Source organism: Crocodylus siamensis, chromosome 1 (genome assembly GCF_052110815.1).
Source record: "Crocodylus siamensis isolate JL-2025a chromosome 1, ASM5211081v1, whole genome shotgun sequence".
Lineage (NCBI taxonomy): Eukaryota > Metazoa > Chordata > Crocodylia > Crocodylidae > Crocodylus > Crocodylus siamensis.
The window spans coordinates 17,627,682-17,639,689 of record NC_143395.1 but is presented as its reverse complement, the minus strand read 5'-3'; the positions used below and the strand labels follow the sequence as shown (position 1 = coordinate 17,639,689).

The following is a 12,008-nucleotide window of genomic DNA, read 5'->3' as shown; positions in this document are numbered from 1 at the left end:
TCCAAAAACTGAAATCAATTGATGCCTCCCCTTCCTTTCTCACCCAACCCCCTGTAAAATGCATACACCTAGGCTTTCCCAGCCAGGGTACCATGACAGATTTTGTAGGGGGCAGGAATAGGTCTTCATTGAACTCAATGTTAGTTAGAAGGGCAAGCAGAATATTGCACACCCGCAGCCCTGAGTGTCGATTTGATGACACTGCAATGCCTAAAGGGTGACCAACCTATTTCAAATGCTTAGCAGTGTACATGTGGACACCTCTGACCTAGGACAACTGTGAACCGCTTTCTAGTTAGTGACATTGGAATGGCTCAAGTGTTATGTCTGTTCATGCCCTATGATTCTTGACATTGTATCACTTCTCTGATTCTTAAATCCATACTTTTGTTGAACTGTTGAGCTAGCCTGAATACTCACAGCCTACTAATTACTCCTCATCTATACATTAATCAAACTCAAGGACATGTTAACTCATTTCTAGTGAAACAAAAGGCAACATTATTAGCTGGAAAAGGGTTATGTTAAAGTGTATTTGCTTTGAAAACTCTGGCTAACGCCCTTGAAAGGAATAATTTTTGTAGAAAAATTTAGGATGCTAATCTCTGAAGAGATTAACCCTTTCTGCCTCAAGCGGATCCTGATCTTCTCCAACCTGATGTAGAATTCTAATTACTAAAATCACCCAGAGCAATGATATGACTATGTAAGTTCTGGCTTCTTAAAAACTCAGGTCGCATGGATTCTGTTTGGTGTGGAGATAAGATCACATCTTGAGGAAAAAGTTTAGGATGTACCTTCTCTGGGCAGGCAATAATTTGTTTTGATGATCCACATTCTGAGACTAATGACATTGTTTATGAGACTGGTATATAGCTGATGAAGCACTTCAGGAACAGCGTGGTATGACAAAAACATATGCATGAGAAGTAGAGAAGAATAATATGCAGTTCTCAAGCTCCCTAATGGCATTGACCTGAATCTGATGAGAAAATGTTTAGTAGTCTTTCAGTCCAGCTGCTGCTATCTCACAGCTGCTGCTGTAGTTCATAGTTGATGGGTCTGCTAAATTTGCCCCAAGATAGATGTCCATTGTTCTATCATTGTAGCATCTGTCTTTTTTTTTGCAATGGCAGGTCATTAGTATCTTACCATAAGATGGAAGTTATACTGATGTACAAAATGTAAGGTACGGTATTTAGTAAGTCACTTTTTGACAGCTGTATGCAGAGAAGACCAACAGCAAAGAATAAAAATTAAAGCGTACTAAAAGTATGTTTTTACATTTAATAGAGATTTGCTTTTGAAAAGATGGAATGGACCAGACATTATGCTTGTAAGAAACTGTTAGCACTGTTGACACACTATGATATGGTCAAAAGAAAGTCTGGACAAACAGATTCAAATCAGCTGCAAGCAGTACGGTAAGCTTCTTGAATTCACTCTATTTTTTTTCTCTATTCTATTATTACTTAATGAAAAGTAATGGATCTTTTTCACCCCTGTTCTCAACCATGTATTACCTCCTAGACAAAGGAAAGAGTTTAAATCAAGAGCTGGATATCTTAACTACTGCTCCACAGGAACATGTGTACATTCCCTTCAGTGCTAGTTTAAAAGGTCCTGACCTTTTTTTGCACCCTTCCTCTACAATAGCCCCATCTATTTTGGTGAGACTACATTTGAGATGTAGCATTTTGTAGAGGTGCATATATATCGGTCCATATGGTATCTGCGCCGGTAAAAGGAAAATTGATGTTATTGGCAATTGAGTATTTTGGCCGATGCGGCCAATAATGTCACAGATAAATGCCACATGCGCGTGCGCAGCTGCAGCATGCACGTGGTCAGGAGTACAGCCCAGCAGCATGGAAAGCAGTGTCTGGCTGGTAAGTCTGTTGGAGAGGGAAGTGGGGGGCAGATCGAGGCCTCCATGGGATGGGGCAGGAGTAGGCACTGCCCAGCCAGGCCCTGGCCCAGGACGGAGCCACAGATAGCTTGCCTGGGGGATGGGGAGGGGGGTAGCTTTTGCTGCTATGCGCATCCCTGAGGGAGACATGGAGGGCATGTGCCCCCCAGACTTGTGCACAGGGTGAGAATGGGTTTGGGGATGCACCAGCCTCTTCCTGGGCTAGAGCTGAGCTCTGGGAGGGGGCCTACAGGGTGGCTACAGCAAATTATGGGGTAGCTGCAGTCCCCCCTGTAACCTTCCCTCCCTGTGCTGCCGCCACCACCTGCCCTGAGCGCAGCCCCAGCCCAGGCCTTCCCACCGGGAAGAGGCTGCAGCAGGCATTCAGCCATCACCCTGCATACAAATCCAAGGGGCACATGCCTTGTCCAGTGGGTGCCCAGCATGAGGAGCTGCCCCACTTCCCACCCCTGCACTTCCATGCTCTCTGGACCAGCCGCCTGCAGCTCCATCCTGTGCCCTGCCCAGGTGGGTAGTGCTTGCCCCTCCCTACCTCCTTCATTGCGTGGTCTTTGATCTGCCCCCCCCCACGCTCCTGCCCATTCCCATGCCCCTTCCCCCCCACAGACTTACTAGCTAGACTCTGCTCCCCAGGCTGCATATTGGCAATCAGATCAGCTGATATGGCTGGTTAATAATCAGCCATCAGTATAGGCCAAAAAAATCTTTATCAGTGCATCCCTAGCATTTTGAGTTGGGTTCTATGTTCAGTGAGGTCCATGGCAAAGCTTCCATTCATTTTCATGGAACAGGATACTCTTTTCCTTATATATGTAAGGAAGAGGATAAGAGAAAGTGTCCTTTTTTATCCTTACGCTTAGTCTTATCCTTTCCTTTATTTACATAAAGGAAAAAGTATTTGTGGAATCTGACCCACCAAACTAAAATCTAAGTCCTGGGTTTTCTTGTCCAACTTACTAGTTTTTTTCAACTAATGGCTAAAAATAACAGATTGTCTTGCTGTGGAAGTGGTGTCCTCTGTGTTTTTTTTATTTATGCAAACAATTAAAAAATATCTTCCAAGCTTTAGATGTCTTTGATTACTCTTATTTAATAATGCAATCACAGACAGAATCACAATCAGCCCTGCCACATGTTACAATGTCTAAACTGAACAGCTCAAATAGAATTAAAGAGAATATTTCTCATTTGGTTTGAATATCACTACCTTATGCATCTTTTTTTCCTTAAAACTCTCCGAAGGAGGCAAAGGAGTGAATTAAAATGAAAAAAATAACACCCTTTTTATGCCTTTGAGACTTGTTCTTCCATGTTGAGGTTGAGGGACCAGGCAGAATAGTATAAAAAGTTTTGCAGGTTTGCTTGCTTTATGGTAGGGAGAGGGCTTTATTTTCCAATTTTACCACTTTAATACTTGTCAGAGGGACTCCATTCACTAAAAACAATTTGTTTAAATGTTCAGAATCAAAAACTTAAGTTTTATCTATGAAAACCAGTAAAGAAAAATAGTCTTTAAAACCATCTGCATTCATTTCCATGGAAGCTTTTCTCTGATATTTAGCTCACCCTGCCTCTGCCTCTTTCATAGCTGAGGAAGGGCACTTGATGCCTGAAAGTTGGTCCAATAAAAGATGCTACCAAAAATCCTTTCCTCTTGTTTTAAAAATAAGTATTTTGCTTTTTTGGAATCTGTACAAAATTGATTGTTGCAAGTATTTGTATTGTTTTTCACTCTGATTTGTATGCATTACAAAATCACAATTTTTACAGTGGACTTCATTTTTTTTTTGCTCAAATTAAATCTATGCAATGAAGCTGATACTGTATCCCTCTTTTCTTTATTTGACAGGATAGCCAGAACCCGTATTAAAAATGGGATTCCTTGTTTTGAAATCGAATGGCAAAAACCAGGTTGGTGCCCTCTTGTACAAATTAAGTTATTTTATAATGTAATTAAATCAATGGACAAAAATCTCCTTTAAGAAAGATGTGCAGCTGACACTGCGCAGGATTGGCCTGTTTTACACATTGGAGAGCACATACTTCTCAAACTTAAAATAAAAACCATCTCAAAGAACCTTCCCTCCCTCTCAACCTGCCCAAGAGCTCAGTTTCTGGTGCGTGAGAGCAGACATTGATACATATCAGTAACAGAGCAAAAGTGTTTCTAATTCTATTACACTGGCCTGACATCATCATAGTGTATTGGACTGCAATTTTTTCCTACTCCTGGTCCTAGCCTGTCTCCTACATTATGATAACTCTGCTGAGGAATCTTCCCCATCCTAGAAGATTCCTCAGTTGTCCTATTGAAGAAAGTTTGTTTTTTTTTTAATGCCTCTGTGCCTGTCTTTTGATACAAAGAGCAGAGATTCTGGCTTGAGATTTGATCTTTCTTTTAATTTGGAAATTATAGCATTAGGTACAAGGGAATTGGGAATTTTTGGTTGGTTGATTGTGGGGGGTTGTTGTTTGCTTTGGTCCCTTAGTTTCCCCTAAGCATCATTTGAAATTTATGATTACTTTTATTAACTAACGTTCCTTTGCTTATTTTTTAGAGCATTATGTTACTGAGGATGATCAGCCCATGGAATTCTTTGTGGTTACAGTAGAGGAAGAATCTTTGTTTCAGGCTGCCTATTCTGATGTTGTTGCTCATTATAAAATGGAAAAATTAGAAGTCCTGGAAAAGAAACAGAAAAGTATGTTTTTGAAAGCATAACAATGTCTATCATAACATAAATGAGAGAGAGAATTTTAGGGCCACTTCAGTAGTTGTGTATGCATTATAATTACTGGAGGATTTATATCCCAGCAGGGTCGCCTCTCCTTCCTTTATCATGCTTTTTATCATTATCGCTTAAAACTGGATGCATCTACACATGAATTAACGTAATGCAGTACACTCTGGAGGAGTTCACGCCGGACTTGATTGCTCCTGGGCATATGCGCCTGGGACAGCAGCACTTTGAGCCAAGGCAGAATAGCCCTGATCTGGCAGCAGGCTCAGGGGCAGTGATGGCAGAGGGGGCTGGCTGAGGCACAGGGGTGGAGAACCTGCACAGCTGTGTGGTTAGGCAACAGGCAGCCTCCACATTTTAACTCCCTTGTGCCCTAGCCAGCCCGTCACTGTTTACACATGAGTTTCATTGCACTTAACTCTGCTGTAAGATAGTACTGTTATTAATTCATTTACTACACCCTAATACTGGTTTACATGTAGACAATGACACTTTACTGCAGAGCTAATTAGTCAGTTCCACAGTAGAGCGAGTGCGTAGATGTGCCCATCGAATTCTGAACAAGGTCAGTTACTGCTTGGTCCTGTTTAATTACAAAAAGTGCCTGTTTTCATCTACGGTTTTTGTTTTTGCAGGTAAAAAACATAAACTAAAGGAAAAAGGACTCTCAACTGTGGAAATTACTGATCTTGTGTCTCAGATGAATTTGCAATCTTCTAAACAAGATTTCAAGTTGGATAGTAAAATTCTTTCTGATAGTTATTTACAACAGAAGAATACCTCCAGATCTGAAGACCTGTTGTTAGCTACAAAGCCTTCCATTACAAACGTTCAAATCCCAAAGCCAGCATCTATCCTTTCTCCAGCTTCTACATCCAGTTGTCTCCATCAGAGTATTTTAGATGATTCTGTTATATTATTGTCACCGTCATCTTGTGCTTCCTCTGTGATAGCTGATCTACAATTAAGTGGCATTGATTGGGAAGGAACATCTTTCAGCACTTCACCAGTCCATGTTGATGGTACCTGCTCAATGACTGAGATTGGTACATCTAATAATGGCATAAGCCACTTACATTCATTACAGAATAAAATAGTTGAAAATACCTCAAAATATTCTGGTTCTCTACAACCTGACCAAGATGCTTGCAGAAGCACAGATTGTTTGGTTTCAAATTGTACTGATCTGGTAAGACACCTTCAACCACTGCCTGTAAGAGAGCGAGTACTTCTGAAGACTTCTGTTCAATCAGACACTTCACGTTTTCAGAACATAGTACAATTTAAACCTTTGCAACAAATGAAAGAGACCTTGTTTTCTGAGACTGATTCCAGTTCTCCTTCAGATCAGTTAAACAATACATCACTGGAAGCTCAAGATATGTTTTCAGAAAAACAGCTCGGGGGATCCCTATCACAAAATTATCAGGAATGGTACAAAACTCCTGAAAATTTAGTGCAAAAATATCCCAATCTAAGCAGTTTAAAATCTATGGATATGAAAAGCTATGAAAACAAAACTTCACGCTTTGATAGCAAACCACGGAAATCCTCTTTTACACAAACAAAGCCCACAGATGACTCTCAGGTTAGCAAGCTTTGTACACAAGCATCTCGGAAAGCTGTTAAAAAGAGTGTGTGCCAGGTGGAACTCTCTTTGAGTGAGGACGGTGATGACGGGAACACGAAAGTTAAAAAACAAATCTCTAAGCAAAGAAGAAGACAATGGAAGCCAGTAAATCTGAAAGAACATGCAAGGTATAAGCAAGGGAGTGCTGCTGCCAGCAGTGAGAAAAGTAACAGTGTCTCACATGTTGCAACTGAATGGTTAAAAGAAGAAACCAATCTAAAAATATCTGACAATAACTTATCAACAGAAATGTCTCCAAAATCTGAGCTTGTAACTGAAGATAACGGTTTCCAGTTTCCAGTACAAACTTTTACAAGGTTAGGCTCCTCTCCTCTGCAGCAAAGCAAAATCAGTAACTGTGATGTGTGGGTAGACAGTCCCCTTCCTCTATCTGAAAGGCTCAAACTTAGGTTCAAAAACAATTAGAACATCATAAATTAGGCAAATTACACTTTATGCAAACTTTTTGTCTTAAATACCTTTCCACAGTTTCTATAATATTGTTCTACACAAGTTCACAAGACAGTATATTGCTAAGCTGACATAGTTACAACTAATAGCATATTCTGAACACTTGGCACCAGAGTTTGGAATGAAAACACTAGCAAAAATATGCAACCCCTGGCATACAATTGACACACACTAGAGTCCCATTTATCACTATACTGTTTTCCTTCCATAAACACTATAGCCATGATCTTCAACATTTGATATTATATTAGCAAGACAGTATAAAGGGATTTTTAATATAATTTGTAGCAGGATTCTTGGTGCTTCTGCTACTTTAAGAGAAGGGAGGCAGCATGAGAAGCAGCCTGTAGGTGTAGCAGAGGCCAGTTAGACAGTCACCTGATCAGGAGGGGGCTGGACTTGAAGCATATAAGCCCAGGGTCTAAGCTGGTTAGGCAGTCTAGCCTTGACAGCTACAGAGAGAAGAGCTGGGTAGAAGGGTTTCTAGTTAATATCTGAACTGGAATAACATGAGTAGGGTGAACAGCTGTGGTAGTTTATAGAAGGGACTAAGGAGAGATGGGGAGATCTCAGCCAGACCAGGGAGACATGGCCCAGGAGGCTAAAAGGCGAGAGAGAGTGTGGAGGGCCTGGGGAGCAGGTAGGGTCAGGGTGCCCATAGGTCTTGCTGGCCGAGGAGCAGGGCCAGGGCTCAGAAAAGGCTGAGAGAGCCACAGCTGGAGAGTTGCAGGGCTGGAGAGCCAATGGATCTCAACTGACCTAGGAACAGAGCCAGGGTCTAAGAAGAAGGACTGAAGGCCAGGAGATCATGAGGGCCAGAGTGCCTGTAGCCCAGAGAGGGACTGGTATAAGGACAAACAGCCGGGAGCTTGTAGGGGCAGCAAGCATGTGTGACATCTGCGAGGAATGGGTGTGGGTATTGGGGAGGACAGAGGCCGCATAATTAGCCCTTACAGCGATTAGCATGGACATCTGTGTTCAGTAGTGCAAGACCAGGCTTGGGAAGCCTTGGGGCAGTCATCAAGATATGGAGAAGGGGAGATTGCCTAAAGAGAGGTTGACAGGTGTGGAGAGGGGTCCAGGGGCATCATGTGACCCCTGGAGTGGGACACTGTTGTACCATTAATTTCTATTTTCAGAGAAAATGTCATAATCCAGTTGCAATATGTTATGCAACTATCCAAATACTTAGATACCAGTGGTATTGATCACACCTGATATCATAAGATATATTCAACAGATGTGCTTGTTGAATCTTCCTTGATCTGGCACACCTTATGAAAAATTTTTGAAGGTATGCTACTTCCACAGAAGGGAGTAGGCTTTTTAAGAGCGATCTATTTCTGTAACTTGTCATTTCTAGTCCTTTACCTACATTTGATTAGTAACAATTTTTGCTACAGAAAAAGAAGCAAGATCTCCAGGTTTGACTTTTTGTTTTGTTTTGTTTTGTTTTTTTTACTTATGGTAGAAATGAAAGTTCTGACATCTCAGTTTTGCTGTTGTAGCTTTCTTTACAAGCATATTTTAAACCATTATTTTAAAAAGTGTTGAAAATACTCTTTTGAAGGTATATCTAACTGGGATACAGTTATTACCACTCTTTACTAAAACATAGAACCACTGAGCCTACATATGACAAAATATGTAGTGCTCCCCTGACCTGCCATGGAATTCCTATTGGCTGTCCTTTATCAGGATACAGTACTTACAGAGTATCTCAGTTAATTCACCCCCTTTGAAATATAGTTCTTTTCAATATTCTTGGGGAAAGAGGGGGAAGATAGCCAATTGATAGTAGGACCTATGTTAATCCTATTAATTGAGAGTCTGCCAATACTGGATTTTGTCCACAGTCAAGCTGGCTTTCAGGTTAGGTCCTGAGATGGGGACAGCTTGAACTGTCTGGCCTCCTCTTCCTCAATTTCCATGTCACAGTTTCTTCTAGATCAGTTGATTCCCTTCTATCCAGGTAATTCTGTTAGATTTGGTTCTGTATTGGGCACTTTCCAAGGAAAGTAATCCACAGTCCTCCTAGCTGAATGCAGTCTTCACTGCTCTGTCATCTTATCAAATGGACAATTTCCAGGTTTTTCAGTATCTGACTCGTTAATTTGGTCCAGGCCTTTCAGATCTCAGTGAAAATGGTGAGTCTGCTAGTCCTAGTTGATGTACTGCACCATTCTAGTTATAATGCAGAAGACTTGCCTATCAGCAAGGCACTGATGGACTCACCCAAGTTGGCTAGGAAGATTCCTCCCTCTTGTTTTGCTTCTGGAGGGAGTAGGCAGAAAGTATTGAGTCTCCTGTAATAAATTGAGCACTTTATACCCCTTCAGTATCCTTCTTCCTGGTGGCAGCTGTGGCAGACAGTCAGGCAGCTACTCTCTACTCTTAGAGAAAATAGGCCAAGCATGTTGACACCTTTGATCACAAAATTGATGGTTAGCCTTCAGTTCTGAATAGCTAATTGCCAAGCCCTTCTAACAAGTTATGACTTTCATATGAATAGGTTGCTTATACAGAGGATTCAAAGGAATCAAAAGAAGCCCTGTTAACCCTATGTCTGAGGGGCACATTGGATAAAACAGCCTTGCTGTAGGCTGCAGGTGTGGTCAGTACCTGAAACACCACAATAATAGGTGCAGATGTTGGACCTAATATAAGACTAAAGTATGATAGTATGTGCTTAAGTTTGTATTTTACTTGCAAGCAATAGCCTGGGAAAGAATAAGAATCTATTAAATCAAGACGACTAACATTAGGCTACATCAAATGTAAAGTACTGCTTTTTGGAGTTTTTGACAGTTGTTAAAACTAACTACTAAAGGTTTGCCTTCTGGTGACAAGAATTGAATTGTAGGTAGTCGGTTAGAAACTTGTTGAAATAATGCATCTTTGTGAGCTGAATATGGTAAGGCAGAAATATATAATCACTTACTACCAGCCTTGACTATTTTCAAGCGGTCTGTGCCAAGCTACAAAAGTGTGGCAAAAGAAAGGGGCAACAAAGGCCTGTTTCTGGGTGACTTAGAATGAACCTTTGTAAATGTTATAACTGGGTTGTTCAGCAAAGGAGAGAAAACAATACACCCAGCAAAAGACTTAACAGAAGGCATTATAAGAAGGCCTTAAGGTATCTTATAATTTTAATTGAGAATATTAGTAGAAATAATTGATGTAATCATGGGCACTGGCTATTTTTAAAGTTTCTTTGGTAAGTTCTAAAACAAAGCAGGTTTCTCAGTGAAAGCTATAGATCAAGATGGAAAAAAAACCAGGATAGTAGCAGCATTCCATGACAGTAGGGAGGGGAAAAATAAATCATCCCTTCAAAATTGTAATTTTCAAAAGGCTGTATAACAGGACTGGATCAGTTCAAGTCCAGAAGTTTTAATCAGAGAATGTATCTTTAGAATATTAAATCAAGCGATTTATAAATATATAGGTTATAGACTAGCAGGAAAAATGAAAAAAGATCTGCTATCCATGTGTTACCTCCTTCCTAAGCCTACTAGCTGGAATAGGTAAGAACCTCTGTAACATGCTGGTTGTGTGTTGCTAGGTAGACATTGCAATAATGGTTTGTTCATGTGCTTTTGGGATGTCACAATAAAAAGTTACATTGTAGGTCTCTCTCTTGCCTCTTTTTTTTTTTTCTGACTGCATGGTGATAATTAACAAAATTGTAACTGTACTTAATTTTGTGTTTGAAGGGTAAAATCATTGAGGAAATTACAGCTGTACCTTAATTCAAAGTCTAAGCTTGCAAAAGAGGTCCTGATCGTAGATGAGCTGTAGTCTCTTCTCTCTAAAGGCTGAATGGGCCTGCATTTTTGGTAACACTGCAAGTATCTCTGAAATACAGCTAATACCATCTTTTGAATAGACAGGGCTGTGATCCAGAAGCTTTTTTCATAAGTACAGAGTTCTGGTTTCCCAAAGAGACTGAGTATTCTGGAAGAATAAACACTGCGAGGAAAAGGAAATGTCCGCTGCTCCGTGAAGAGAGCTTTCCTGGCATCCATTAGCTCAGTAAAGGGTGTGCATGCACCCTCTATCCAGATAAAATGGCTGTCCATTTTCATATATCATGTACACAATGCCATATAATACACACACACTAGCAACTTAGATACACACACATTCAAAATATCTAGTCTAGGTTCATGCACATCTATCACCAGTTCAAGCCCATACATGCTACACATACCAAATTTAGACAGAATCAGTTACCAACACCTGTACATTCAATACACATACGTGGATTACTAATTTATATACCACATGCACACAATGATATCTATATATGTATATAAATGTGTATTCACTAATTTACACGCATACCACCCACCTAGACATACACACAGGTGAGTTCCTAAGTTGGGTGTTCTGATGTGTATATATGTATGTATTAGAGAGTAGATTTAGATTAGACATCCGTAAGAACTACTTCACAGTTAGGGCGGTTAGGATCTGGAACCGACTTCCTAGGGAAGTGGTGCTGGCTCCTACCCTGGGGATTTTTAAGAAGAGGCTTGATGCCTACCTGGCTGGACTCATTTGAGTCCAGTCTTTTCTCCCGCCCCTGGGGGGGTCGGACTTGAAGATCTACAAGGTCCCTTCCGACCCTACTTCTATGATTCTATGATCACACTGCATTATGAGACTGCCAGCATGGAGCCACTTTCTGTAGTCACTCCACCAGAGCCCAGGCAGCTTCCTTGCTTTCCCTTTCCAATGGGCACATCTGCACATCACCTATGGTGACGTAGTGACGCGCTATGGTGATGTAGCAATCACATGGATCTACGTGTGATCACCATCTACGTTGCCATAGTGGCATGCTCCCCCGCTATAGTGAACCACTACAGCAATGTAGTGGCAAAATCTAACCATGCTCCATGTACACAGCACAGTAACCACCCATCCTGCACCGTGCTTTAGTACTTCCAAAAGGAAGTACTAAAGCATGACACCACAGCAATGTCGCCATATGGTGATGTGTGGACATGCCCAATGTCTCCTTACCTGACGTGCAAGATGGCTAGCTGGAGCTCAATTCAGACTATTCCCGCAGACTATTCCTGCAAGTGCAGAAGACTCAAAGGCAAATGCTGTGTTTTGGTGAGGCAGTTTTTCAATCACTGGGTGACTTAGGAAGCCCGAGACCTGCCTCCAGGTATGCAGACACAGCTTTGGGATCACTTGCAGTAAAAATGTGTGCAGAAATAAT

At 41.2% G+C, this 12,008-nt stretch overlaps 1 protein-coding gene across 2 annotated transcripts in view; it reads left to right on the top strand.

Moving 5' to 3' along the window:
• GEN1 (GEN1 structure-specific endonuclease) overlaps positions 1 to 10,402 on the top strand; it is a 41,375-nt gene extending 30,973 nt beyond the window's left edge. For both annotated transcript variants that reach the window (XM_090031828.1, XM_090031829.1), the window contains 4 exons: positions 1,294 to 1,424; positions 3,780 to 3,841; positions 4,489 to 4,632; positions 5,307 to 10,402. In XM_090031828.1, coding sequence (XP_089887954.1) covers positions 1,294 to 1,424; positions 3,780 to 3,841; positions 4,489 to 4,632; positions 5,307 to 6,727 — 1,758 coding nt within the window. In that variant the 3' untranslated portion in view covers positions 6,728 to 10,402. The remainder of the gene's footprint in view (positions 1 to 1,293; positions 1,425 to 3,779; positions 3,842 to 4,488; positions 4,633 to 5,306) is intronic.
• Positions 10,403 to 12,008: the final 1,606 nt, after the last annotated feature.